Raw genomic sequence first — 25,290 nt, forward strand, 5'->3', positions numbered from 1 at the left:
TGTTAGTGCTGTTTTGGACAGTCTCCCGGGTGTGCGAGCACTTATGTGGCAGTCTGTTTGTTTAGCTTTTTGTTGCCATTGCTTTGTCATGCGGGAAGGAAGCACATTTTGTTAAATAAACAAATTTCTTTATTTACAATGGCCATGTCTGCTCTTTACATACATTTTGCCCTTCACAGGCTTTGGGGTATCAGAACGGTTCCATTCCTGTTCTTGGAATGGCAGCAAGCATTCCCTGAGAGTGGCCTAGAAGCGACTTCTGATAAGCCTCTGACGGACGGCCCTTCCAGTTTCTGCCTCCCTCCCATCTTGGTCCTCCTCCTCCTCCTCTGCTGGTGCTTCAATGTCTGGTGGCATTGGCTGGGTCCTCAGAATGGCGAGGTTGTGTAGCATGCAACACACAACCACGAAGTGGGAGACTCGCTCAGGTGAGTACTGAAGCGCACCTCCGGAATGGTCCAGACAACGGAACCGTTGCTTCAGCATGCCGATTGTGTGCTCAATAATGTTCCTGGTCGTTTGATGGCTCGCATTGTAGCGTTCTTCAGCAGGGGTGCTGGGCGAACGGAGCGGGGTCATCAGCCACGGGCACAGAGCATAGCCCTTGTCCCAGAGAAGCCAGCCTCCTGGGTGAGCCGGGGCCTCGAAAAGGTCTGCCACAGAGGTCTGGCGCAAGATGAAGGCATCGTGGCTGCTGCCTGGAAACTGGGCATTCACAGCAAGGATCAGCTGTCGGTGGTCACAGACCAGCTGTACATTCAATGAATGGAACCCCTTGCGGTTGCGGAACTCCTCCACATTCTCTACAGGCGCCCGCAAAGCCACATGCGTGCAGTCAATGGTGCCCTGCACCATGGGGAAGTCCGCTATTCTTGCGAAGCCCTCTGCGCGCTCCCTCTGCTTGTCCGGGGTCATTGGGAAGGAGATGTATTGCCGCCTCCTTTTAAAGAGGGCATCAGTCACTTGACGGATGCAGCAATGCACCGAGAACTGCGAGATGTTGGCTATGTCCCCAGTTGCGGCCTGAAAGGAGCCGCTTGCATAGAAGTTAAGGGCAACAGTGATCTTCACAGCCACCGACAGAGATGTCCTGCACCTTAGCTGAGGCTGCAGATCTGGCTGAAGCAGGTGGCACAGCTCAGTCACCACCTCCCAACTAAAGCGCAGCCTTTGGAAACACTGCTCCTCCGACATGTTCAAATATGGAAATTGCTGTCAGAAAACCCTGGCAGCGTAAGGTCTCGTGTGGCAACGTCTGTTGGCCCTCCTCCGTCTGGCCATCCCTGCCCCTCTATCCCTGCGTCTCTGTGCCCTGTCAAGATGGTTCAGAAGCAGGACGTTCCCATCCAATGCAGCCCCCATATTAAGTGCGCACAGAAGTTTTGCCGTTTCAGATGCTCACCAACAGCAAGGTAATGGTCAGAAGGCTGAGGTTCTTCTGCCTGCACTGGCTCAATGTTGAAATGGCTCTCCGTCTGCAGCTGAGCAACTCTCTGTATCTCTCTAAGAAGTTGTGGTCCAAAAATGGCTGCCGCTTTTAAACCACACCAGTCCCCTTTAAAGAACGTCCCCCCCAGCCCGACAGCGACTGGGAAACGTTCCAGGTAAGCGGTCCTTATTAGCGCCAGGCGGAACGGAGGGGGGCGCCACTGAATTTGCGGTCCGGGGTGCCCCAAAGGCGTTGCACACTGAAATGACGTCATGATCTGCGTGCGCAGGCGAGCGGGCGCTACGGTTTAGCGCCGGCGCAAAATGTCCACTCAATATGGGGAGAGGCGCAGGATTCGCTGCGCCCGGGTGCTAGTTGGTTAGCGCCCCACTTGTCGGCCTCTTTAGGCACTAACGGGTGGCGCAAACAACCAAATTTTTCCCCCAATATATATTATGCACATACGCATACTATATATAAATATATAGTAACAGGAATATACTGAATATTTGGCTAAAATTCAGCATTTACAAATACCCAATTCAACAAAAATGTACCCTGAATCAGTAATAATATTTTTAAATGTTAAAGGAGAATATTGACTGTGAAACAATGGTAAATGAATACAATGGTTATCATTTGTTATGCAGCAATTTAAAAACACAAATTTGAAAAACTGTACCTTTTTGGTTCGCTAAAAACTAATATACTTGATCAGTTCTAACTTTTTACATCCCCTAACTTCCCATCCCCAGCAACACAAAATGTTTTTGTCTTTATTTCATTCAGTGTTAAAAGGGAATGTGGCAGTGTGGATACAACATTGGTTAAAGAACAGAAAACAGTGATTAATTTTTAGACTGGAAGGATGTAACAGTAGTTCCCCCATGATTCAGTGTTGGGACCATTGCTCTTCTCATGTGGACTTGGGCATAGAAGGCACAATAGCAAAATTTGCAGACAACAGAAAAATAGGAAGCAATGGTAATTGTAAAGAGGACTGTAAACAACTTTACAAGGACATAGAAACATAGAAGATAGGAGGAGTAGGCCATTCGGCCGCCCCTCGAGCCTGCTCCGCCATTCAATGAAATCATGGCTGATCATCCAAATTCAGTACCCTGTCCCTGCCTTCTCCCCATATCCCTTGATCCCTTTAGCCTTAAGAAATATATCCAACTCCTTCTTGAATATATTTAATGAACTGGCCTCCACCGCCCTCTGTGGCAGAGAATTCCACAGGAGCAGATAGATGTTAGATGAAATTTAATATGAAAGAAATTGCATTTATATAGCACCTTTCACAGCCTCAGGACGTCTAATGAAGTACTTTTTGAAACATTGTCACTGTTGTAATGTAGGGAACACATATCAGCCAATTTGCACACAGCAAGGTTCCACAAACAGCAATGAGATAAATGATCAGCTAATTTGTTTTTGGGGGTGCTGTTGAGGGATTAATGATGGCCAGGACACTGGGAGGACGACCCTGCTCTTCGAATGTCATGGTGTAGGAATGTCTAGTTCCTATCCAAAGACCGAGGTCCACTCAGGCGATCAAACAAAACGAAGTTTAATGGAAACTAACAGGTTTAAACAAGTAACTACAGGAGAACATCGAGTGTAGGTCTGCTCAGTTCAGAGGCTCCACGAGCACTGCTCGGGCAGTCCCGTGGTTGACGTCATGACGTTCTTCCCGCCAGTGGGGGATCACGTGATGAACGGCGTGACGTCATCGCGTTTACCCGCGCTGTTAAAGTAATCACGCTCTGTACAAGTAAACAATATAAAAAAAGATACAGACTCAGGCTGTAGCTAACATGTTGTTAAAGGGAATTATATACAAACGATCTGAGTCCTTTAGTGGCTCCGCCACATGCGCCCCCCCAGAATTGTCTTTAACAGCAAAAGTGAGACGGCGAGGAGGCCTGACAAGCCTGTCTGAGCGACTTCTGTAACCCTGAAGTGGAAGCTGATGGGCGGTGGTCGAGCTGGCAGGCGGTTGTGGTGGATCTGGCACGGCGACTGTGGGCGGTCGGCCACGTTTTGGCGGTTGAGCGATCTGGTCTAAGTGTGCCGGCTTCAACCCGTCAACCAAAATGTGATCTGGTTTACCTCCGATATCGACCAAAACGGTTTTGTCTCCCGGCTCTATGACACGGAAGGGACCAGTGTAAGGGGGCTTGAGCGGATCCCGATGGGCGTCGTGGCGGATAAACACGTACTCGGCGCTCTTCAGCTCAGCTGGAACATGGGAGCTCTGTAAGCCGTGATGCGACGTAGGCACTGGAGCAAAACATCTGGCTGCCTCCTGGTGGCTGACGAGTTGCTGGGATGCGGACCATGGCTCTGTTGGAGACGGGATGAAATCCCCTGGTACTCGGAGTGGCTGGCCATATACGAGTTCCGCCGAGGACGATTGCAAATCTTCTTTGGGCGCCGTACGAAGACCTAAAAGGACCCATGGAAGTCTGTCCACCCATCCCGCGCCTTGAAGACTGGCCCGCAGAGCGGCTTTGAGCAACCTGTGGAATCGTTCGCACAGGCCATTCGCCTGTGGATGATAGGCGGTGGTGCGATGTAGTTTGGTGCCGGGCCCGAACCACAGCGTTCCAGAGCTCGGAGGAAAACTGCAGTCCACGATCGGAAGAGATGTCCGCCGGTACCCCGAAACGAGCAACCCAAGAGGAGATGAAAGCTCTGGTTACGTCTGCCGAAGTGGTGGAAACCAAAGGAACTGCCTCTGGCCATCTAGTGGTGCGGTCTACCATTGTGAGGATGTGTGTAAAACCTTGAGAAGGTGGAAGTGGCCCCACGAGGTCCACATTCACGTGGTCGAACCGACGCTCCAGAACAATGAAAGTGGCCAATGGAGCTTTTACATGACGCTGTACCTTGGCCTTTTGGCAGACCACGCAGGTGTTGGCCCAGTCGCGGACATCCATGTGCATACCCCTCCAGACGAATTTTGACGACATCAGCCTTTGCGAGGCCTTCATGCCAGGGTGTGACAACCCGTGTATGGCGTCGAACACTTTTCGGCGCCAAGCGACTGGTACGATAGGGCGGGGAGTTCCCATGGAGACGTCGCAAAGTAGCATGGTGCCTGCGGCATGGAATTTGACGTCGGTCGCTTGGAAGCTAAAGGGGCTGGTTCTGTATGATTGGACCTCTGGGTCCGAGGCTTGATCCGCAGCCATTAGGGCATAGTCGATTCCGAGTTGGACTGCGTGAACAGTCGCGCGGGAGAGGCAATCCGCCACCAGGTTGTCCTTACCGGACAAATGCTGAATGTCCGTGGTGAATTCTGAAATGAACGTCAGGTGACGTTGTTGCCGAGCTGACCACGGTTCGGCGGTCTTGGCCATAGCGAACGTAAGTGGCTTGTGGTCTACAAAAGCCGTGAACGGACGTCCCTCTAGTAAGAACCGGAAATGGCGGATGGCTAGAAAAAGGGCCAGCAACTCCCGGTCGAAAGTGCTGTACTTTCTTTCATTTCACCGTAGTTGATGGCTGAAAAACGCCAGTGGTTGCCACGTCCCATTCACCCACAGTTCCTGCACTGCGCCGATTGCGTAGTCCAATGCGTCGGTGGTAAGGGCGATGGTGGCACCTGGAAGCGGGTGCACCAGAATGGTTGCGTTGGCCAAGGTGCCTTTGGTGTCGACGAACGCCCAGTCCATCTCGGCCGTCCAGCTGATCGGATCCTTACCGGACTTGGCCTTGAGGGTCTCGTACAAGGGCTGCATAAGCAGGGCCGCCTTAGGGACGAACCGGTGATAAAAATTGACCATCCCGAGGAACTCTTGTAGGGCCTTGACAGTGTGCGGGCGCGGGAAAGATGTAACTGCCTCGACCGTCATCTGTAAGGGAATTGCGCCGTCTGATGTGATGCGGTGGCCCAAGAAATCAATCCGCTGCAGGCCGAACTGGCAATTGACCGCGTTGATAATCAAACCGTGTTGACTGAGGCGTGTAAAGAGGGTGCGCAAATGGCAGAACTGCTCCTCTTTGCTAGGGCTGGTGATGAGGATGTTGTCGAGGTAGATGAAGAGGAATTTTAGGTCCCGCAGCACGGAGTCCATCAAGCGCTGGAAAGCCTGTGCAGCGTTCTTCAAGCCAAACGGCATCCGCAGAAATTCAAACAGGCCGAATGCGGCGATGACTGCGGTCTTCGGGACGTCTTGCGGGTGCACGGGGACCTAGTGGTAACCACGGACGAGGTCGACTTTTGGAAAAAAAAGTATTTCCCGCCAAATGGGCCGAGAAATCTTGAATATGCGGGATCAGGTACCGATCAGGAGTAGTGGCGTCGTTCAGGCGTCGGTAGTCGCCGCATGGCCGCCAGCCGCCGCCGGGTTTCGGAACAATGTGGAGAGGTGAAGACCAGGGACTATTCGACCGGCGAATAATCCCAAGCTGCTCCATCGTGTCGAACTCCGCTTTTGCAGCCGCGAGCTTGCCGGGTTCGAGTCGTCGGGCCCTTGCGTAAACCGGGGGGCCAGTAGTGGTGATGTGATGTTCTACACCATGTTTCATGGCCAAGGAGGAGAAATTGGACCTAGTCAGATCTGGGAACTCTCCGAGGAGGCGAGTGAAGTCATCTGGAGGTGGGAACGCACAGGAGACAGTGCGCGGCACGGCATTACCACGGTGGCACAGGATGGAGTGGAACGTGGCTGCATTGATCAACCGGCGGCGCCTGACATCGACCAGGAGGCCGTTGGCGCAAAAAAATCCGCCCCGAGGATGGCCTGAGAGACTTTGGCCGTGATGAATTCCCAGTGGAAGCGCTGGCCGCCGAAACACACCTGAACCCGCTGCCTTCCGAAGGTCCGAATTTCCGCGCCATTAGCCGCCACGAGGGAGGGGCCGTGGCCCCCAGCTTGTATATCGAGATTTGACGCAGGTAGGATGCTACACTGTGCCCCGGTGTCGCAAAGGAAACATCGACCAGATAGGGAGTCGGTGATGAAGAGAAGCTTTCCCGAATCCCCGATGGCCATCGCAGCCGCGGGGCGCTCATTAGACCCGGTCCTCTTTCGCCAGGGTTGCTGTAGATGGTTTTTTTTCGTGAGTGAAAAGCTGCAGGGAGGGCGGCAGCATCTTGCTTTCGCGCCAAAACGGGCATGGTAGAAGCACAACCCCGCTGATTGAGGAGTTGGAGCAGCATCTGTGGGGCATGGGCGCCTTGTGGCAGCGCAGTGCTGCTGTGTCACCGCGAAAATCTTGTCTGCTTCAGCAGCAAGCTCCGCGCAGTCTGTGACTTCGAACCTGGCTAGGGCAGCCTGAACTTGTTCTGGTAGTTGGCTGAGGAATAGCTCCCTGAAGAGGAAACATTCCGGTTCGGAACCGAGGAGCGTGAGCATTTGGCTCATGAGCTCGGACGGCTTGGAGTCCCCGAGGCCAAGCATAGCAAGCAGCCGGCGGGCGCGCTCCGACTTCGTGAGCCCGAAGACCTGTAGCAACCGCGCCTTTAACGTGTCATACTTGCGATCAGTAGGCGGACTACCAAGTAGGCTGACGATCCGCGAGGCTGTGGCGCTGTCGAGGGCGGAGACCACGTAATAATAACGGGTCTGATCCGCAACGATGTCCCTGATGGCGAACTGGGCTTCAGCCTGGATGAACCACGCGGCTGGTTGTTGCTCCCAGAACTGTGGTAGCTTCAAGGTAACGGCGTTCGTTTCCATGTTGAGTCTCTTCTGCAAAAACCATTCGCAAAAGTCGGGGTCACCAATGTAGGAATGTTTAGTTCCTATCTGTAGTGTATGTAACTGTTCTACCTTTAAGAGAACTATTGTATGTAACCGTCCACCTTTAAGAGAACTATTTTAGGTGTGGCACTACTTTATCTTGGCTGCTGTATACTGTAATACCGACAGTGACCACACCGGTATATAAGTGCTGTGTCAGGATTTATTGGGCGGATTCGCCCTGACCTTCGAATAGTAAAGTCCTGTTAAAGTTACTCTTGTAGTCTGTGTATTAATTCGCCATAATACCTACAGACTTTACAGTGGCGACGAGTTCGATCTTACCCTGCGGCAACAATACTTCCGAAGCAGTTAACGAGCGTCGAGAAGAGGCACCCGCCCTCGTCGTTCTGCTGAGAGAAAACTCGAGTCTGCAGAGCAAGGAAGAAGGAAGAATTCAGACACGAAGCCTTCCATCAGCAACAGGCACTGATTGTCCCTTCTGCCATGGTGGTGAGTGAGCCGATCAGCACGAGAAGCAAGTCGGCCACGGTGACTGTGAGTAAAGGGAAAATAAAAAAAATAAACGGAGGATAAGGGCGGTGAACTCGACCACGGTCGGGGGAAAGGAGCCGGACAGAAGTCGGGCCCAGAGGCGCTGAGACTGGGGCAGCGTGGAGCACGGAAGCCGCGGTACAAGCGGGCTGGGAGACGCAACGGCGTTGTGAGACAGCTAGACCGCGACCGGCGAAAAAGGCCGGGCAGCTACCGAGGCCACGAGGCGCTGCGACCGGGATCGTAAGGCGCGGGAAGATATAAAAATAAATAAACCGCAGTGAACTCAGCCACAGCCGGGGAGGAAAGCACCGGACTGCGAGAGGGCTGGGAGGCGCGATTGGAGTGAAAAAGGCCGGGCAGCGACCGAGGCCACGAAGCGCTGCAACTGGGATCGTAAGGCGCGGGAAGATATAAAAATAAATAAATCGCGGAGAACTCAGCCGCAGCCGGGGAGGAAAGCACCGGACTGCGAGAGGGCTGGGAGGCGCGATTGGAAGCCGCTGAGGGAGAGACAGAGCCCGAGCGAGCGGGAGAGACAGAGCCCGAGCGAGGGAGACTGAGCGAGATCCAGCCCAGCGGCTGAAACTGTTCGCCGTCAACGGGTTGTACCCAGCGCCGGTTGCCCTGCCGAGAAAAGGGAACAAGGAACGCACTGAAGCCGACGCGCAGGCTGCGAACCCCGAAAGCCAGCGGTCGTCGCCCGAGGGAAAAGCTTACCCCTCCCGCCAGGGGAAGAAACGCGGGAAGCCGCCAGTAGGCGGGGAAGAAGACAGAAGCGGGAAACCGCCATTTTGGAAGTGGGCGGGGAAAGAAGACAAGCGCGGGAAACCGCCATTTTGAAAAAAAAAGTTAAAGAAATATTTCGTTGTTGTTTCTCAGGAAGAGTGTGAAGATGCCTAAGCGTAGTAACATCAACGGTTTCGATTCCGATGTGGAAGATTGGGCCACGTATGTAGAACGCATCGAGATATATTGTAAGGTCAATAAGATAGCAAATTATGACAAAGCTCTAACCTTACTAAACTCAATGGGTGCGAAGACATACGGGTTATTGAAGCATCTTCTATCACCAGCTAAACCGGCGGATCAGTCTTTCGCTAATATTGTTGCTGTCCTGAAGGATCATTTTAACCCCGCACCGCTGATGTTAGCGGAACGATCAAAATTTTACGTGAGAACGCAACGAAAAGAGGAGAGCAACGCGGAGTACCTGGTTGAACTGCGTAGGCTAGCAAAATACTGTCAGTTTGGGGTAAATCTGACAGAGGCACTGAGAGATAAGTTCGTGTGCGGGATGTCGAAGGAAGGAACACAAAAACGACTGCTCGAAGAGAACGATTTTACACTTGATAAGGCTGTCCTTACTGCAGCATCGCACAAAGCCGCAGCGAGAGGCACGGCGGAAATGCAGCGGAAGACAGCGGTACTCAGTGTGGATCAAATGACTTCGGGTACAACGAAATGTTATCGTTGTGGGAAGACAACACACGACCAGAACCAATGCTGGTTTAAAAACCAGGAATGTAGAAAATGTGGCAAGCTTGGTCACATAGCTAAGGTATGCCGGTCAGGAAAGAAGACCAGCAATAATAAGTCACCGCAGAAGAAGTACAGAAAGGTACATAAGGTGACTGGGAAGAGTCCAGATGAACAGAATTCGGACTCAGACTCCAACAGCAAGGAACTGGGTAGTCTGAGGATTCACAATGTGAGTAAAGAAGCTGACCGACAAACTATCTGGGTCACACTACAGATTGCAAAAGTCCAAGTGAAGATGGAAGTGGACACCGGATCGGCGTTGACGGTCATGAATAAGCAAGATTACAAAAAGTTATTCAAACATATTCCCCTACGGGATACGGAGATAGTATTGCAGACATACACGGGGCACAAAGTATACCCCATCGGAAAGATAAAAGTCAAGGTGAGATACAAGGACAAAGATCACCAAGGGATGGACATGTATGTGCTGCCCAAGGGAGGTCCACCACTTCTGGGACGGGAGTGGATCAGGAAAATAAAGATAGACTGGCAGTCACTAAACACAATGACGGTAGATTCCGGAAAGGAAGATGTCAAACCTGAACGGTTGTCCAGAATATTGGACGAAGCTAAAGAGGTATTCCAGCAAGGACTGGGAACACTGAGAGGAATTAAAGCAAAAATCAAGATTGCAGAACATGCAAGCCCAAAATTTTTCAAAGCTAGATCGGTACCTTACGCGATACGACCTGCTGTGGAGGCAGAACTGGAAGAGCTTGAACGTTCAGGGGTACTGTCTAAGGTGGACTGGAGTGAGTGGGCCACGCCCATTGTTCCCGTCATGAAGTCTTCATCAAGTAACAAGCCAGGGGGACCGGGAAAGGTCCGCATCTGCGGAGACTTCAAGATCACAGTTAATCCGGTGCTTCACACGGTACAATACCCGCTCCCGTGGATTGAGGATATCTTTGCTTCATTGTCTGGCGGGAAACACTTCACCAAGATAGACCTGGCACAAGCATACTTACAAATGGAAGTCGAGGAAGAGTCGCGCCAGTATCTCACAATCAACACGCACAGAGGCTTGTATCGTTATAATAGACTGGTTTTTGGAGTAGCTTCGGCTCCAGCAATTAGGCAGAGGGCCATGGAACAGGTCTTACAGGGTATTCCAAGCACGCAGTGTTACTTGGACGATATCCTGATTACGGGAGAAGACGAGGAGGAACACCTCACAAATTTGAAACTGGTGCTCACCAGGTTGAAGGAATATGGCCTTCGAGTTAATCGCCAGAAATGTGAGTTCTTCCAGAAACGGATCTCGTACTGCGGTCATGTCATTGACCAAGAGGGGCTGCACAAGTCACCTGACAAGATAGAAGCTGTCGTGAAGGCCCCCGCTCCGGAAAATGTATCACAGTTGAGATCGTTTCTGGGGTTGATTAATTATTACCACAAGTTTCTGCCAAATCTATCCACGGTGCTGCATCCGCTGAATGCTCTGTTGCGGAAAGAAGTACCATGGAAGTGGAGTGAGGACTGTAAGAAGGCCTTTCGCAGAAGCAAGGCGTTGATTACCTCTGAGGAAGTGTTGGCTCATTTCAACCCAATGTTACCTCTTCGTCTAGCTTGTGATGCTTCCCCTTATGGAATTGGAGCAGTACTTTCACACAAGTTACCAAATGGCTCGGAAAGGCCAGTCGCATTTGCGTCCCGATCATTGACCTCCGCTGAGCGAAATTATGCTCAGATAGATAGGGAGGCCCTCAGCCTTGTGTGGGGAGTAAAGAAATTCAATCATTACCTGCAGGGCAAGAAGTTCACATTACTGACAGACCACCAGCCGTTGGTGTCCATATTCAACCCTAACAAGGCCGTTTCCACTATGACAGCGCAAAGGCTACAGAGGTGGTCCGTGTTACTTGGGGCACACCAATATGACATCGAATACAAAAGGTCCAAACAGCATGGAAATGCTGATGGGTTATCGCGCCTACCGTTGCCAGTAGTAGAAGAGGCGGCTACAGTGGACCCGGTAGAGATGTTCCACTCATCCATAGTGGAATGTCGACCAGTAACAAATTCGATGATCGAAAATGAAACAAGAAATGACCCGACTCTCTCACGAGTCTACGATTTAACAGTGGAGGGATGGCCAGCACATGGCGAACCAACGCTGCCCGCATTTTCGCAAAGAAAAGAACAGCTGTCAGTGTGCCGAGGAACCTTGATGTGTGGATCTAGAGTGGTGATTCCACCCAAACTTCAGCATAAGGTACTAAAGGAGCTTCACGAGGGGCATCTGGGTGGAGTGAAAATGAAGAACCTAGCAAGAGCGTTTGTGTGGTGGCCAGGTATTGATGGAGACATCGAAGAAATAACCAAGAGCTGTCTAGGATGCCAGAAGGTCCAAAACGCGCCACCACAAGCTCCTCTGCATCCATGGGAGTGGCCCTCATCTCCTTGGCAAAAGGTACACGTCGACTTTGCTGGTCCATTTATGGACTCAATGTTTCTAATCGCGGTGGATGCACACTCCAAGTGGCCGGAGGTAATAAAGATGTCCTCCACCACCACGGAAAAAACCATCACAGTATTAAGGACCATATTTGCCAGGAATGGGCTGCCGGAACAGATCTGTTCTGATAATGGACCGCAATTTGTGTCCGAAGAATTCAGGAAGTTCTTAAAAAGGAATGGGGTCAAGCACTACACGTCAGCCCCATACCATCCCGCCACCAATGGATTAGCTGAAAGGTTTGTCCAGACCTTCAAGAAGGCCATAAAGGCCATGGGTAATGAAGACATCAACCTACAACATAAGGTAGATAACTTCTTGTTGGCGTACAGGAATGCAACACATGCGGTCACAAACCAAACTCCCGCCATGATGTTTTTCAATAGAAGACTAAGATGCCGGCTGGATTTGATTAAGCCAAACGTCAGAAGGGACGTAGAGAACCGGCAATTTCAGGGCATGAATGAAAGGCCAACTAGATCCTTTCAGATAGGTCAACAAGTTTTGGCCCGGGGCTACCGTACCGAGAAATGGCAGCCTGGAACTATTGGGAAAAGGCTAGGGCCGCTGATGTATACCGTGGACATTGGTGACAGCATAATAAGGCGCCATGTTGACCAGATCATAGGGTCATCCACAAAGGACCAACCTACTCCACAACCTTACACGGCTAATGTTGAAGCAGAGATACCCAGAGCACCTACCTCCGATCTGGTAACACTGGAATCAGATGAACCTGACACTGTCCTTCAAGCCGAATCGACCTTGCCAGAAGAACCTACTACCCCGCCGAAAACTACTACACCACCGAGGCGTTATCCGGACAGAGTCAGGAAGCCTCCAGAGAGACTGAATCTGTGAACTGTTTTGCATAAGTTGTATATATGTTATGATGTTATGTTAATGGGGAATAAGTATGTTGTAAGCTAAAAAGGGAGGATTGTAGTGTATGTAACTGTTCTACCTTTAAGAGAACTATTGTATGTAACCGTCCACCTTTAAGAGAACTATTTTAGGTGTGGCACTACTTTATCTTGGCTGCTGTATACTGTAATACCGACGGTGACCACACCGGTATATAAGTGCTGTGTCAGGATTTATTGGGCGGATTCGCCCGGACCTTCGAATAGTAAAGACCTGTGTGCTTTTCTGGCTGTCTCAAGCAGCAAGAGGAGAAGGAGCTGCCAAAGCAAGAGAGTGGAGAGTGGTGGTCTCCTGACCAGGAAGAGGAGTAGCAGAAAGATAGATCACCACCTCCACCTCCTCCAACATCTTCAAACAACTGAGGTGCCTGGAGAGATTGGGCAGAGGAGGAGAAGGAGAAAGGAGGCCTATATCAACATCAACCGGGGAGAGGCCTTTTCTATCACTGCCTCCCCAAATTGGCCTCCACTTCAGGAGAGAGGGGAGAGAAACATCGGGAAAAAAACCACCAACTGTTTGGAAGGAGGGAAGATTCATCTCGTTTGAAACATCTACAGGTGGGTGTTATTTGGGGCACTCTCCCAAGACTTTGTATTTTAGGTGGGGGGAGAAAAGAAGAAGCAAGGCCGGACCATCAAGGGGTGTAGTGTGTGTGTGTGTGTGGCTCTTGTTAAAAGCTAGGCCACACACACCACTAATTAGCACCCCTACTATTGCCTGCCCTGGGAGAGCTGGCGCTGACCAGGTGAAGTCTCTAATTTCATTAATTACATCGTTAAGACCTGTTGCAGGACTGAGCCTGGGCTTCTCCAGCTTTTCCAGGTGAAGACATCTTCTCCCCCTGCCAGAAGACCATCACCAAAGACTTTTAAACTACATCAGAGAGTGCCCCCCTGCCAACACCCACCCACCATCCTGAATGGCAACACTGCCCTTGTGGTCTCCCTCCTTCCTACCCCCCTCTCTCTCTCTCTCTATCTCTCTCTGCCTGTCTTTCTAAGGCACCTCAGTCCCATCACCTTTTATTAATTGCCTATTGAGCAGAGGGGAGAGGGCCCCTCCCCCAATTTCATTCAGTAAGGGGAGAGGTGTGTCCTCATTTTAATCAGCTCCCTCTGCTCAATAGAGGACAAAAAAATATATATATTACCTGAGGCCATTAACACCTTCAGGCCTGTGGCTTGGGGTGAGTGTAGCCCTTAAAGCACCCCAGAATGGCGACTACATCATCGCCGGTGGCGGGGCAAGCCAAGACTTATGCGGGAGCGGCAGCCACAGCCACAGCTGCTCCCGCTGCTTCTGCTGCCCCGTCACCATTTAAACTGATAACGAAAAAGCTTGGGGTGAAGAGCTACACTCACCCCACTATGACCATCGAGGCCTGCGTCAAAGCCATGGCTGGGGTTGTCGGCCCCTCAGCCATCGTCGCGGCCTCGAAAATGTACGGGAAGGCTGTGTTCTTCCTGGGGTCGGAGCGGGCGGTGTCCCTGGCCGTCACCAAGGGGCTCACCGTGGGCGGGACCTTACTGCCGGTGGATCCTCTCGAGGCCACCGCGCAGAGGATTGTCATCTCTAACGTCCCGCCCTATGTTCCCGGTGAGCTCCTCCTTCCCCATTTGCGTCAGCTTGGGGAGGTGAGGTCGGGGATCACGCCTATCCCGCTCGGCTTCCGGGAGGCCAGCCTTCGCCACGTCTTCTCCTTCCGGCGCCAGCTGTTTATCCAGCTGGCGCGGGAGGAGGACACTGACGGAGCGTTCGTCGTCCTCCACGAGGGGACCGCCTATCGCGTCTTTTGGAAGTCGGACGGTGTGCGGTGCCACGCCTGCAAGGAGGTGGGGCATATCAGGCGGAACTGCCCTGCCTCCAAGGCCGCCGGATCATCTCGTGCGGCCGAGGTGGGCGCCGCCGCTGCTCCTCCCCCCGGGTCTGCCCGCGCGTCAAGTACATCTGATGCGCGGTTGACGTCGGGGGCCGATGCCACCAAGGCCTCCGGCGGGGGGGAGGGAGCGTGTCTGGTCGGAAAAAAGGCGCGGGGAAAGAAAAAACACCTTAGGGCGGGTCCCCCCGTGGATGGCGAGCCCTTGCCCCTTGAGCCCCTTACACCCGCGCTCCTCGCAGAGTTGACCGGGGCAGATGCGAGCGGGAGGGGCCTCGTGCCCGAGCCTGTGGCCGCAACCGCCGCAGCGGTATTGCCATTACCTGCGGCTGGGCTCGGGCCCGAGGAACCCGACAAACCTGCTCCGCCGGAGGGAGTTGAGGAGGAGGCCTTTGCAGACATGGAGGTCTCCCTCGCTCCCTCCGCGCTAAAAAGAAGGCGCGACACCCTGGATGAGGAGGAGGACCGGGAGGAGGAGGGTCCCTCCGAACAGGGGGAGTCGTCGCCCGCCGCGGGTGCTGCGCCCCCCCCCACCGCTGCCACCATCACCGGCGATCGGCAGGGGTCGCCTGTCCCTCGGGAGGCTGAGGCAGATGTGTCTGTGCAGCACGTGCCTCCCGGGGATGAGGACGAGACCCTGCCCGTGGGGGGGGTCGCGGATCAACCCACGGCTGAAATAGACTATTTATCGGTGCCGTTACCCCTCGACGGGTCGGGCAGCCTGGGGTCTGGGTCGGGCGAGTTCGAAGAAAGTGAGCTCGCCCAAAGCGGCCCGGTCATTTCCCAGGGGCTGCTCGACCTGGTCGAGGATTTAGCCAAAGACGCCCCATCTGCCGGGTCAGAGGCCGGTGGTGTGGAAGAGGAAGGCCCTCTGGCTGTGTCTCGGGCGCCGGACGTCCTGGGGGAGTTCGGATTTGTGTTCTCCCCGATTTCTCCGTTCGATCTGGCGTCTGGGGCGGAGGGGGGCTCCGAACCGCCGCCGCCGTCTTCTGGCCCGGCGCCCCCGGAGGAGCCCAGGGAGAATTCCTCCGCCACCGATCCTGGGGGTGGGATCCGGGCGGAGGCGGGGCCGGCTGTTGCGGCCGAGCCGTCCGCTGCGCACTGCGCGGTGGGCGGGTCGGCCGCTGGTGACGACCCCCTGGAGGAGGATGGGGACTCGGTGATGGGCACGGAGGACGAGTCGGACTCCGGCGCCGACGAGGCGGTGGACGACCTCGTGCCCCTTGCCAAGTCTCCCCTCATTCCCGCAAGGGAACTCCGGGATTTTATGGCCACGTGCCTGGGTCGGCGCGGGAAGGTCCGGCTGGCCCTCGACAGGTGGTCGGAGCTGGCGCTGCTCATTGATTCCGTCCGCGCCGCCGTTAAGACCATGGACGCGGACGAGGGTGTGAACCCACTTGAGCTGCGTCGGCTCAGAGCACTTCTCACTGGGCTGCTGAGGAGGTGGCGGCTGACTAGCGGCCGCGCTTCCTCCCCCCGTTAGTTGTAGGTAGAGGTTGCACTATGCTTCTGACATGAAGATAACCATAGCCAACCTCAACATCAACGGCAGCGGGGAGGCGCGCCGCAGATTCAATAACTTCTCGGTCCTTCGGGACGGGAAGTATGCGGTATGCTTCCTGCAAGAAACCCACACCGTTCCGGGAGACGAAGCCACGTGGCTCCTGGAGTGGCAAGGAGGGGTCAGCATGAGTCACCTCTCCAATAATTCCAGCGGGGTGGCTATCTTGCTGGCCCCGCATTTTCAGCTGGAGATCTTGGGGGTCAAGGAGCACGTGCCGGGCCACTTGCTCCAGGTCACTGTTCGCCTGGGGGGCGTGCCGCTCCATCTAGTGAACGTGTATGCCCCTCAGGCCGGTGCGCAGCAAGTGCACTTCTTTGAAGAAGTGTCCGCTCTTCTGGGCTCCATCGACGTGGGCGAGTGCGTCATCCTCGGGGGGGATTTTAACTGTACCCTCGAGGCGAGGGACCGTACGGGTCCCCCGCGATGCCCGCCGGCGATGGAGAAGTTGAGGGACCTGGTCGGGTCCTTCGACTTGGTGGATGTCTGGCGAAATCTTCATCCCGACTCCAGCGCCTTCACTTACGTGAGGTCTGGAGGAGGAGGGTCCAGAATCAACCGCCTCTACATTTCCCGGGCGTACGTATCCTGCGTTCCGGCGGCTTCCATGCGGCCGGTGCCGTGCACGGACCACCACCTGGTGTGGGCGGAGCTCGTCCCGCTGCGCGCTCGGGGAGGGTCCGCGTACTGGCACTTTAACAACCTGCTGCTGGAGGACGCGCGGTTCCGGGATTCGTTTCGTCAGTTCTGGGCCGACTGGAGAAGGAAGCAGGGGGGCTTCCCCTCCTTGAGGCTGTGGTGGGACGTGGGCAAGGCTCACGTGCGTCTCTTCTGTCAGGAGTATGCGAAGGGGTCGACCAAGAGGCGGGAGGCCCGGGTCGGGCGGTTGGAGAAGGAGGTGCTCGACCTGGAGTCCCGTCTCGGTCAAGTCGTCGGGGACTCGGCCCTGCGGAAGGTGTACGAAGAGAAGAAGGGCGCGCTGAAGGACCTGCAGCTCGTCGGGTCCCGAGGCGCGTACGTGAGGTCGCGGATCCAGCTCCTGCGGGACCTGGACCGCGGCTCCCCCTTCTTCTACTCGCTGGAAAAAAGACGAGGGGTCCGTAAGCAGCTCTTGGGGCTGCTGGCCGACGACGGATCTCTGGTCTCGGATCCGGAGGGAATCAGCGCGGAGACCCGCGCCTACTACGGGGCTCTGTTCTCTGCGGATCCGTCCAGCGAGGATGCGCGCAGAGTTTTGTGGGAGGACCTGCCGAAGGTCAGTCCGGAGGGCGCCGAAAAATTGGACGCTCCGCTAAGCCTGGCGGAGCTGACCGGCGCCCTCCGCCAGCTCTCTAGGGGAAAGTCCCCGGGGCTGGACGGGCTGACCGTGGAGTTCCACAGGGCGTTCTGGGACGTCTTGGGGGGCGACTACGCGCGGGTCCTGGGGGAAAGTTTGGCGACCGGGGAGATGCCCCTCTCTTGGCGCAGGGCGGTCATTGTCCTGCTGCCTAAGAGGGGCGATCTCTGCCTCCTCAAGAACTGGCGTCCAGTCTCCCTCCTTAGCACGGACTATAAAATCTTTGCCAGGGCTATGTCTGCTCGCCTTGGCACCGTGCTGGCCCACATGATCCACCCCGACCAGTCCTACACGGTCCCGGGCCGGACCATCCACGACAACATCCATCTGGTCCGGGACCTGGTCCACCACTCCCAGAGGGCTGGTCTGTCGGTCGCCTTCCTCTCCCTGGATCAGGAGAAGGCGTTCGACAGGGTGGATCACGAGTATCTTTTCGGGACTCTGCGCGCATTCGGGTTCGAGACGCATTTCGTCGCCCGGATCCGACTTCTGTACGCCGCCGCAGAGTGTCTGATTAAAGTTAACGGGTCCTTGACGGCGCCCCTTCGCTTCGGGAGGGGGGTGCGTCAGGGATGCCCCATGTCCGGTCAGTTATACGCCATTTGCGTGGAGCCATTCCTGCGCCTCTTGCGGAAGAGGTTGACGGGACTGGCTCTGCAAGGGCCGGGCGTGGAGGTGGTCCTCTCGGCTTACGCCGATGACGTGCTCCTCACGGTCACGGATCCCGCTGACTTGCGGAGGATGCGGGAATGCCAGCAGATTTACTCGGACGCATCCTCCGCCAAGATCAACTGGGAGAAATGTTCCGGACTCCTGGTGGGTCAGTGGCGGGTGGACTCCCTGCCGGAGGAGTTCAGGCCTTTCGCCTGGAGCACCACGCACCTCCTCTATTTGGGAGTCTACCTTAGCCCTGCCGAGGACGCCTGGCCGGCGAACTGGCAGGAGCTGGAGGCCAAAGTCACCGCTCGCCTAGGACGCTGGACAGGACTGCTCCGAGTGTTGTCCTACAGGGGTCGAGCGCTGGTCATAAACCAGCTGGTGGCTGCCATGTTGTGGGACCGGTTGGTCACTTTGATCCCTCCCCCTGCGTTTGTCGCCAAGATACAGAAGAAGCTCATCGACTTCTTCTGGGACAAAAGGAAGCACTGGGTCTCTGCTGCGGTTCTGTGTCTCCCGCTTAGGGAGGGCGGTCAGGCGCTGGTGTGCCTTCGCACCCAGGCTGCGACTTTCCGTCTTCAGACGCTGCAGAGATACCTGTACGTAGAGAATCCTCCGAGATGGTGTGCGCTGGCGACGTTTTTCTTCCGTCAGCTGCACGGCCTCAATTACGACACGCAGCTCCTGTTTGTGAAAGTGGGCTGCAGGCGTGCCGGCCTGCAGGAGCTGCCTGTCTTCTACCAGGAACTACTATGGGTTTGGAACTATGTCGCTTCCAGGCGGAGCTCTCCCCCATCAGGAGCGGCGGCTCTCCTTCGGGAGCCGCTGCTCAGGAATCCGCACCTCCGTGAATGTGGGTTCGGGCGGCTGGCGGAGGGTGGGGCTGTGGCTGGCATTGTGACCAGAGTCGGGGACCTGCTCGATGTCGGAGGAGCGGGCTGGATGGCGCCGGAGGAGCTGGCGTGGCGCCTGTCCTGGGCCAACGTCCAGCTCACGGCCGAAGCCATCGAGTCGGTGAAAGTGGCACTGGGCCCCGATTCCACTAGGTGTATCGAGGCGGCTCAAGCACGTGGGGCGATCCCGTCCGAGCTTACCCCCGTCCGGACGGAATTCCTTATTGGCGCCCGGCCCCGAAACTCCCCTCGGGAGCCGGCGCCTCACAACTTGAGCCGTCTCGAGGAAATACCCTCCGTGCCTTTTCATTCCGCGCGGAGGGGTTTCCTGTACGGGCTGCTCCTGCACACTCTCCACTTTGCCATCTTCGTCTGCCGTCCAGACACGCCTTGGCGTGGCGTCTTGCCGACTGGCGGTGGCGGAGGTCCCCAATGGAGGGCTCTCTATGCAGGAGTCCTCCCTTGTTCCATCGGGGACTTGGCCTGGAGGGTGTTGCACGGAGCGGTCCCGTGCAATAAGGTTTTAAGTAGGTTCACGGACTCCCAGGCCGCCTGTGTTTTTTGCGGCCTGGAGGAGTCCGTTTTCCACGTTTATATGGAGTGTGAGAGGTTGCAGCCCCTCTTTCACTACTTAAAGGGGCTGCTCCTCGATTTTTGGTTGCACTTCAGTCCCACGCTCTTGATCTACGGTCACCCTGTGCGGAGGGGAGCGGATAGGCTGGAGGACCTCCTTGTGGGCCTGCTCCTGGGCCTGGCTAAAAGAGGAATCAATTGGTCCAGGCAGCGGGCGATCGAGGGGGTCGTCCAGCCGGATTGCCTGCCTCTCTTCCGCGGCCATGTTCGCGCCCGGGTGGCCCTGGAGATGGAGCACGCGGTGTCCGCTGGTACGCTTGAGTATTTCCGCGACCGTTGGGCGCCGCGGGGGCTGGAGTGCATCGTCAATTTGGAACACCAAATTTTAATTTGATTTATTAAGGTTTAGCTGAACTTTTGTTTATTTACAGTTGATTCGGTTTAAATTTTAAATTTTGGTTCAAATAAAAAGAGGACCTTCGAATAGTAAAGTCCTGTTAAAGTTACTCTTGTAGTCTGTGTATTAATTCGCCATAATACCTACAGACTTTACACTATCCAAAGACTGAGGTCCACTCAGGCGATCAAAAAAAATTAAGTTTAATGGAAACTAACAGGTTTAAACAAGTAACTACAGGAGAACATCGAGTGTAGGTCTGCTCAGTTCAGAGGCTCCACGAGCACTGCTCGGGCGGTCCCGTGGTTGACGTCATGACGTTCTTCCCGCCAGTGGGGGATCACGTGATGAACGACATGACGTCATCGCGTTTACCCTCGCTGTTAAAGTAATCACGCTCTGTACAAGTAAACAGTATAAATAAAGATACAGACTCAGGCTGTAGCTAACATGTTGTTAAAGGGAATTATATACAAACGATCTGAGTCCTTTAGTGGCTCCGCCACAATGGGATCTTTTATATCCACTAAGAGGGAAGACGAGCCCTCAGTTTAACGTCTGATCTGAAACACGGCACCTCTGATCGTGTAATACACGTCCCTCAATCCAGCACTTAAGTTTCACCCTAGATCTGTAGGAAGTAAATATATTTAATAATTTATTTCTCAGATAGCCCTGACTTTAAATTCAGAGCAGCTGCACGGTATCTAGTCTTAACTCTTTAAATAGACCAATTTTATATTTGCCCCCTTAAAATATTTACTGATGCACTATGCTATCGGAGAGGAATTAAATGTATTGATCAATATGAATTCCAAAATAAACACATATTTCGATCGATCCTCCATGTTAAAATTAGCGATTGACACTATTAAAGGGACCAGGGATAAGTGAATCGATACAAACAATAAACAGGACGACCCGCTGGGAAATTCGACCATCCCTCAATAGCGAATTGACTTGAAGTTTCTCGCCCTTTTGCTTCCCGGATTAACAATTTGGGACAACTCAAAGCCGCCGAGCCTCGGCCATCCCGCAATGGCTGCATCGGGCTGACGGATGTGGAAAGTAAAGGTGCGGCTGTCTGTGTCTGAAGGGGGGTTACAATCCTGCCCAGGTCACATGTGCCGCGCTAACGGTCCCAGCGCCCCTCCAGTTACCGGGCTGCATCGTGAGCCAGCGGGCGGGCGGTCCTTCGGCTCGGCCCTACTCACTTACATCGCTTGGTGAGTTTGCAGAGGGTGTCGGCCAGTTGCTGGTACTGCTTTCTGCTCATGTCCAAGGGCCGTATCCTCGACATTGCTGCTGCGATTCGGCCGCCCGTCCCTCAACACCGCCGCCACTACCTCTCTGTCTCTGTCTGTGACCAATGCCAACCGTAACCCTGGCAACGCCAGGCCACGCCGGCCACTGGGAAGACGCAATGTTGCCTCCTCGCGGGAGGAGCCGGGACACAGTGGTGACGTCAGCGGAGGAATGTCTAACCTCAGATTGAAATATGCAGTCAATCAGTTGTGGATTGAATTTACTTTGCATAGAAATGCAGCGTTATTTTACAGTTCGAAAAATCGACAGCAAAAAAATCCGTAAAAATCAGTAATTTAAATGCGAAAATTTACCCTTCACGTTTCATGAAGCAAAAGAGTTTGAGAAGTCCTGAAATGAGCAAAAAGGTATTTTTTCTACAGGGCGCATCCTCCACACACCCCTGCAGTGTCCCAGCACCAGCACTGCTCTTTGGGGTGAATCACAAAGCGGGACAACAACAACTTGAGTGTATAAAGTATCTTTCAGGCAGGAAAAATATAGAAGGGGAGGGAAAGGGTGTCAAACTGCGGTAGGAGAGATTAGTAGATGTAACCAAACAAGTCAAATAGATCAATTTTAAGAAAAGTATTAAATCAAGAAAGGAGAGAGGTGAAGATTTAAATGGAAATGAAAATCCGAAGAGATGTAAAACAGGCTGCCGATTTGCTATCACCAAGTTTTACACTATCATCCAGTCAAAATTACCCTCGTTGTCCTTTCCCTTCTGTCTTAACGATTACTCAATAATCTAGGAATTAGCTGACATACATAAACCTGTACAATTTCAGTTTTGTTTCTGAGAAGGTGGTTTTAACAGTGCAATTATAGGAGTATGTTGATTCACTTGAGCAGTAAAATATTCTTCGGAGACTGAGGCCTAGAAATTTGGCCCCGCAGTGCCCAATTTTTGCACACGCACATTCCTGATGCGGGCCGCACCGAGCGCCATTCGGTGAGGTCGTTTGCACGGCACAGGGAGCATGCACAAATTATGATGTCAGTCAGCGTGCACTGCTGATTTGATGCCAGCGCTGCCATTTTCAACTTCAACACTCCAGCTAACGCCATCTCAACCTCCCACAGCTGAACATGCATTCAGCAGCAGGAGGGAGCGCTGACCAATGCTATTTAAAGGGATCATTAACTGCTTTCAGGTTAGTTACTGATTGATTTCTACTGGCTCTTGATGAGTTTGTAGAGGGGTTTCTTGATTTGGTGTCTTATTTGTAGTTGCTGAAGTGTCCAGGGAGTGGTGTGGTAGGTTACTTCAAGGCTTCTGCTCAGACCAGTTGCTTCCATAGACTGGTGCTGTAGTTTGTATCCCCCATTGGCCTGCAGCATGATGGCATGAATGAGCAGAGTTGACACAGAGGAGGATAAGCAGGAGGCCATATCCACCCAGGGTCTTCAGGGAGAAATCCTCCTACATCAGCCTCAGCGAGGAACAGAGCATGTGACGTCTCCGCTTCACTAAGGAGGTGCTTACTGAAATTTGCCACCTGTTGTAACCGTTTTTTGCGGTGGCCAATTTCCTATGGCCCCTGCCGCAATCGCCAATTATTGTAAGTGGTTTTGCCCCGCCCGTAGCGAGTACGCAAACCCCCTTACTACAAGTTCTGGATGATAGGGATTACTGAGGACAGATTTGAACATGGACAGTGATTTCGGGCTCACCCATACAGTGTTTATTAAGGTTGACAAAAACCACTCCACTCACATACAGTATGAGCAGTGTGAACACAACAGTACAGTTTAAAACAGTACAACACTGACTTGTCCAACAAGCCCCTGCCATGCTGACTTACCATGGCCTAAAAACACCCTCCCGTGAACTAAACTATCACAGGACCCTTCCAACGCTAAACCCCCTCTGGTTTGGTAGGAACATACAGGCACCCCCTCACACAGCTAAGTGATCTTGTGGGTGTGTAGGCTTGGCAATGCTCACCTAGATTGCCCTTTTTGATCTTGCTTGCAGCTTCCTCCCGTACGTCTCGGCTACCTGGTTCCGTACCGGCCTTGCAGCATGCGAGTCCCAGCCTTAGTTGAAGTCCGTCTCGGTTGGAAGAGCAAGGCTCTGCTCCTCTTGACGTTCCATTGTGTGGAGGGCAGGAGAGAGAGAGAGAGAGAGCTATCCAAACTACTCTCTAATATACCCCTCCAATACACAGACCGCTGTTTGTGGTTTTAATGGACTCATGGCCTCAGGGAATGGTTTTCAAGCTTCCTTCGAGAATTGAATGGTTTTTGATCTCATTTCGATCTTCTAGCTGATTAACTTAATGAGTTCATCTTGACCAGAACAATGAGTCGTCAGCCTTGTTAATCAAGACTTGGGAGTGGGCCTCTCGAGCCATTGTTCCCAGAACAGTTTGTTTCCATATGAATGAGTCATCTCCAGCTTGAGTGGTTTTTCACTGCTTCCCCCCCTCGCAAGCAGCCAGTCCAGTTTTTAATAAGGGTTCATAATCTAAAAATCCATGGAGTCTGCGCCGACTGCGACAGTGGTTTTTCCCAAACAGAAATATCATCAAAAGTTCTGTTATCTTCCGCTGCGGGAGGCGCACTGTATATCCCAACCAAACCGTACATCAAATTTTACCCCAGGGTCCTGTATACAGCTTTACACAGCAAATCACATCACAGTTACAGGTATATATACAATCAGACAGTCAACTCCGGGCTATTCTTTAATCAAAGCTTGCCACCGGTTTCGGAGTGTTTTACTTTGCTTTCTGTATGTTAACCGGAGAAGGTAAAACACTAACACACATTGAACTACTACAATCACATGAGAAATCACACAAATCCATGGGGGAATCTCGATATTCAGACCAATGTCCCACCATGGCGGTGAAACCAGTTCTTTTATCTCATTCCCCGTTTCCCTGTTCCGTTGCTCAAGGGTATAGAAATGCTTTTGGGAGAGTTCAACTTCCTTTATTAATTTTGTGAGGTGTTCGGGCAGAGGAGGTATTTCATACCCGAACCATGTTACGTATTGCTGCAGGTCCTGTACCGTGTCGTTCACCGTGAGGTGTACCGTGGTGGGCTCTGGAATGGGAATGATGCGCTCTTGAGCCACCTGAACTTCCGTGCGGGGTTTGAAGCAGCAAGTCTTATCGATGACTGGGCACCAAGTGTCGGTGTGTACCCGGTACTGGTCCACACTTGTCGTGACGCAGTACGTCCCTCTGCCCGCATATGCTACCTGGGGTGGAACGTGGCTTTGGGCCATCACCTCCATGGTGCAATTAATGGGCTCTGCACCCTCTGATTCAAACCCGCACACCGGCCGGCCGATTAAACGCATTCAAATGCTGGGGACACCACGTGCGCGCCCCTGCTTTGGCATCCATTGAGGTCAGTGCCGGTCATGTCGTTCTCCCACTTTACAACAAACGGCGGGGCATCATGATGTCACACATGCACCCCGTCCCTTAGGACGCCAATATTCTCTACTCGGTATACCGGTGCCGGCCGCGGTGACCTGCCAATTACTGGCATCCGGAGTACAATCCCCATTACAGTGTGGTTGGACTGGCCACAGTCAACTGGGACCGGGTATGCCTCTGAGGCCAGTCGGAGTTGGCACGGGCTCATTAAATTTTCATACGGGCTGAGCGCAGCGAGGTGCCAGTTGCTGACCCATGAAGGGACGCGACCTTGCTGTAGGTCCTCCAAATTACTGCGCCCTTCATTCAGCAGCCACGCACGGTACAACACACACGCATCGTTTTTCGCTGCCTGCGCCGAGGCGTTCTGATCCTCCCTGATCAATCTATTGATCGTCTGAGCGTGTGCCTCCAGCTCGGCTATGACTTCCTTTAAATGTATCATCATAGCCTAGTCCTCCCGTAACTCCGACCCCGCTACCTCGTTACCCTCCCCCAGTATCTTTCGCAGCTGGTCCCTTAAGGTGTTGACCTGCATTTGTAACTGTGCATCGTCCATACTGTTGATAATGGACGTGCCTGTGCTGAAGGCTGTAGCCACATCATTAAATACCCCCCTGTCTATATCTCCCCAAACCAACGCGATGGTTTACCGTTAAGTCATACAGATTTTCCCAATTCACGTCC

The 25,290-nt window shown here is 53.5% G+C and overlaps 1 protein-coding gene across 3 annotated transcripts in view; it reads right to left on the minus strand.

The window, feature by feature from the left end:
• Positions 1-21,382, minus strand: part of clxn (calaxin) — a 74,961-nt gene extending 53,579 nt beyond the window's left edge. The window contains exon 1 of one of the 3 annotated variants that reach the window (XM_085988502.1): positions 21,119-21,373. In XM_085988502.1, the coding sequence (XP_085844628.1) occupies positions 21,119-21,200 (82 nt within the window). In that variant the 5' untranslated portion in view covers positions 21,201-21,373. Of the gene's footprint in view, positions 1-21,118 lie in introns of all 3 variants that reach the window. The other 2 variants (XM_085988504.1, XM_085988503.1) reach the window with 2 other exon arrangements.
• Between the last annotated feature and the right edge of the window lie 3,908 nt (positions 21,383-25,290).

The sequence above is a fragment of the Somniosus microcephalus genome, chromosome 5 (assembly GCF_052327205.1).
Source record: "Somniosus microcephalus isolate GS21.2 chromosome 5, FLI_Smic_1.0, whole genome shotgun sequence".
Classification (NCBI taxonomy): Eukaryota; Metazoa; Chordata; class Chondrichthyes; order Squaliformes; family Somniosidae; genus Somniosus; species Somniosus microcephalus.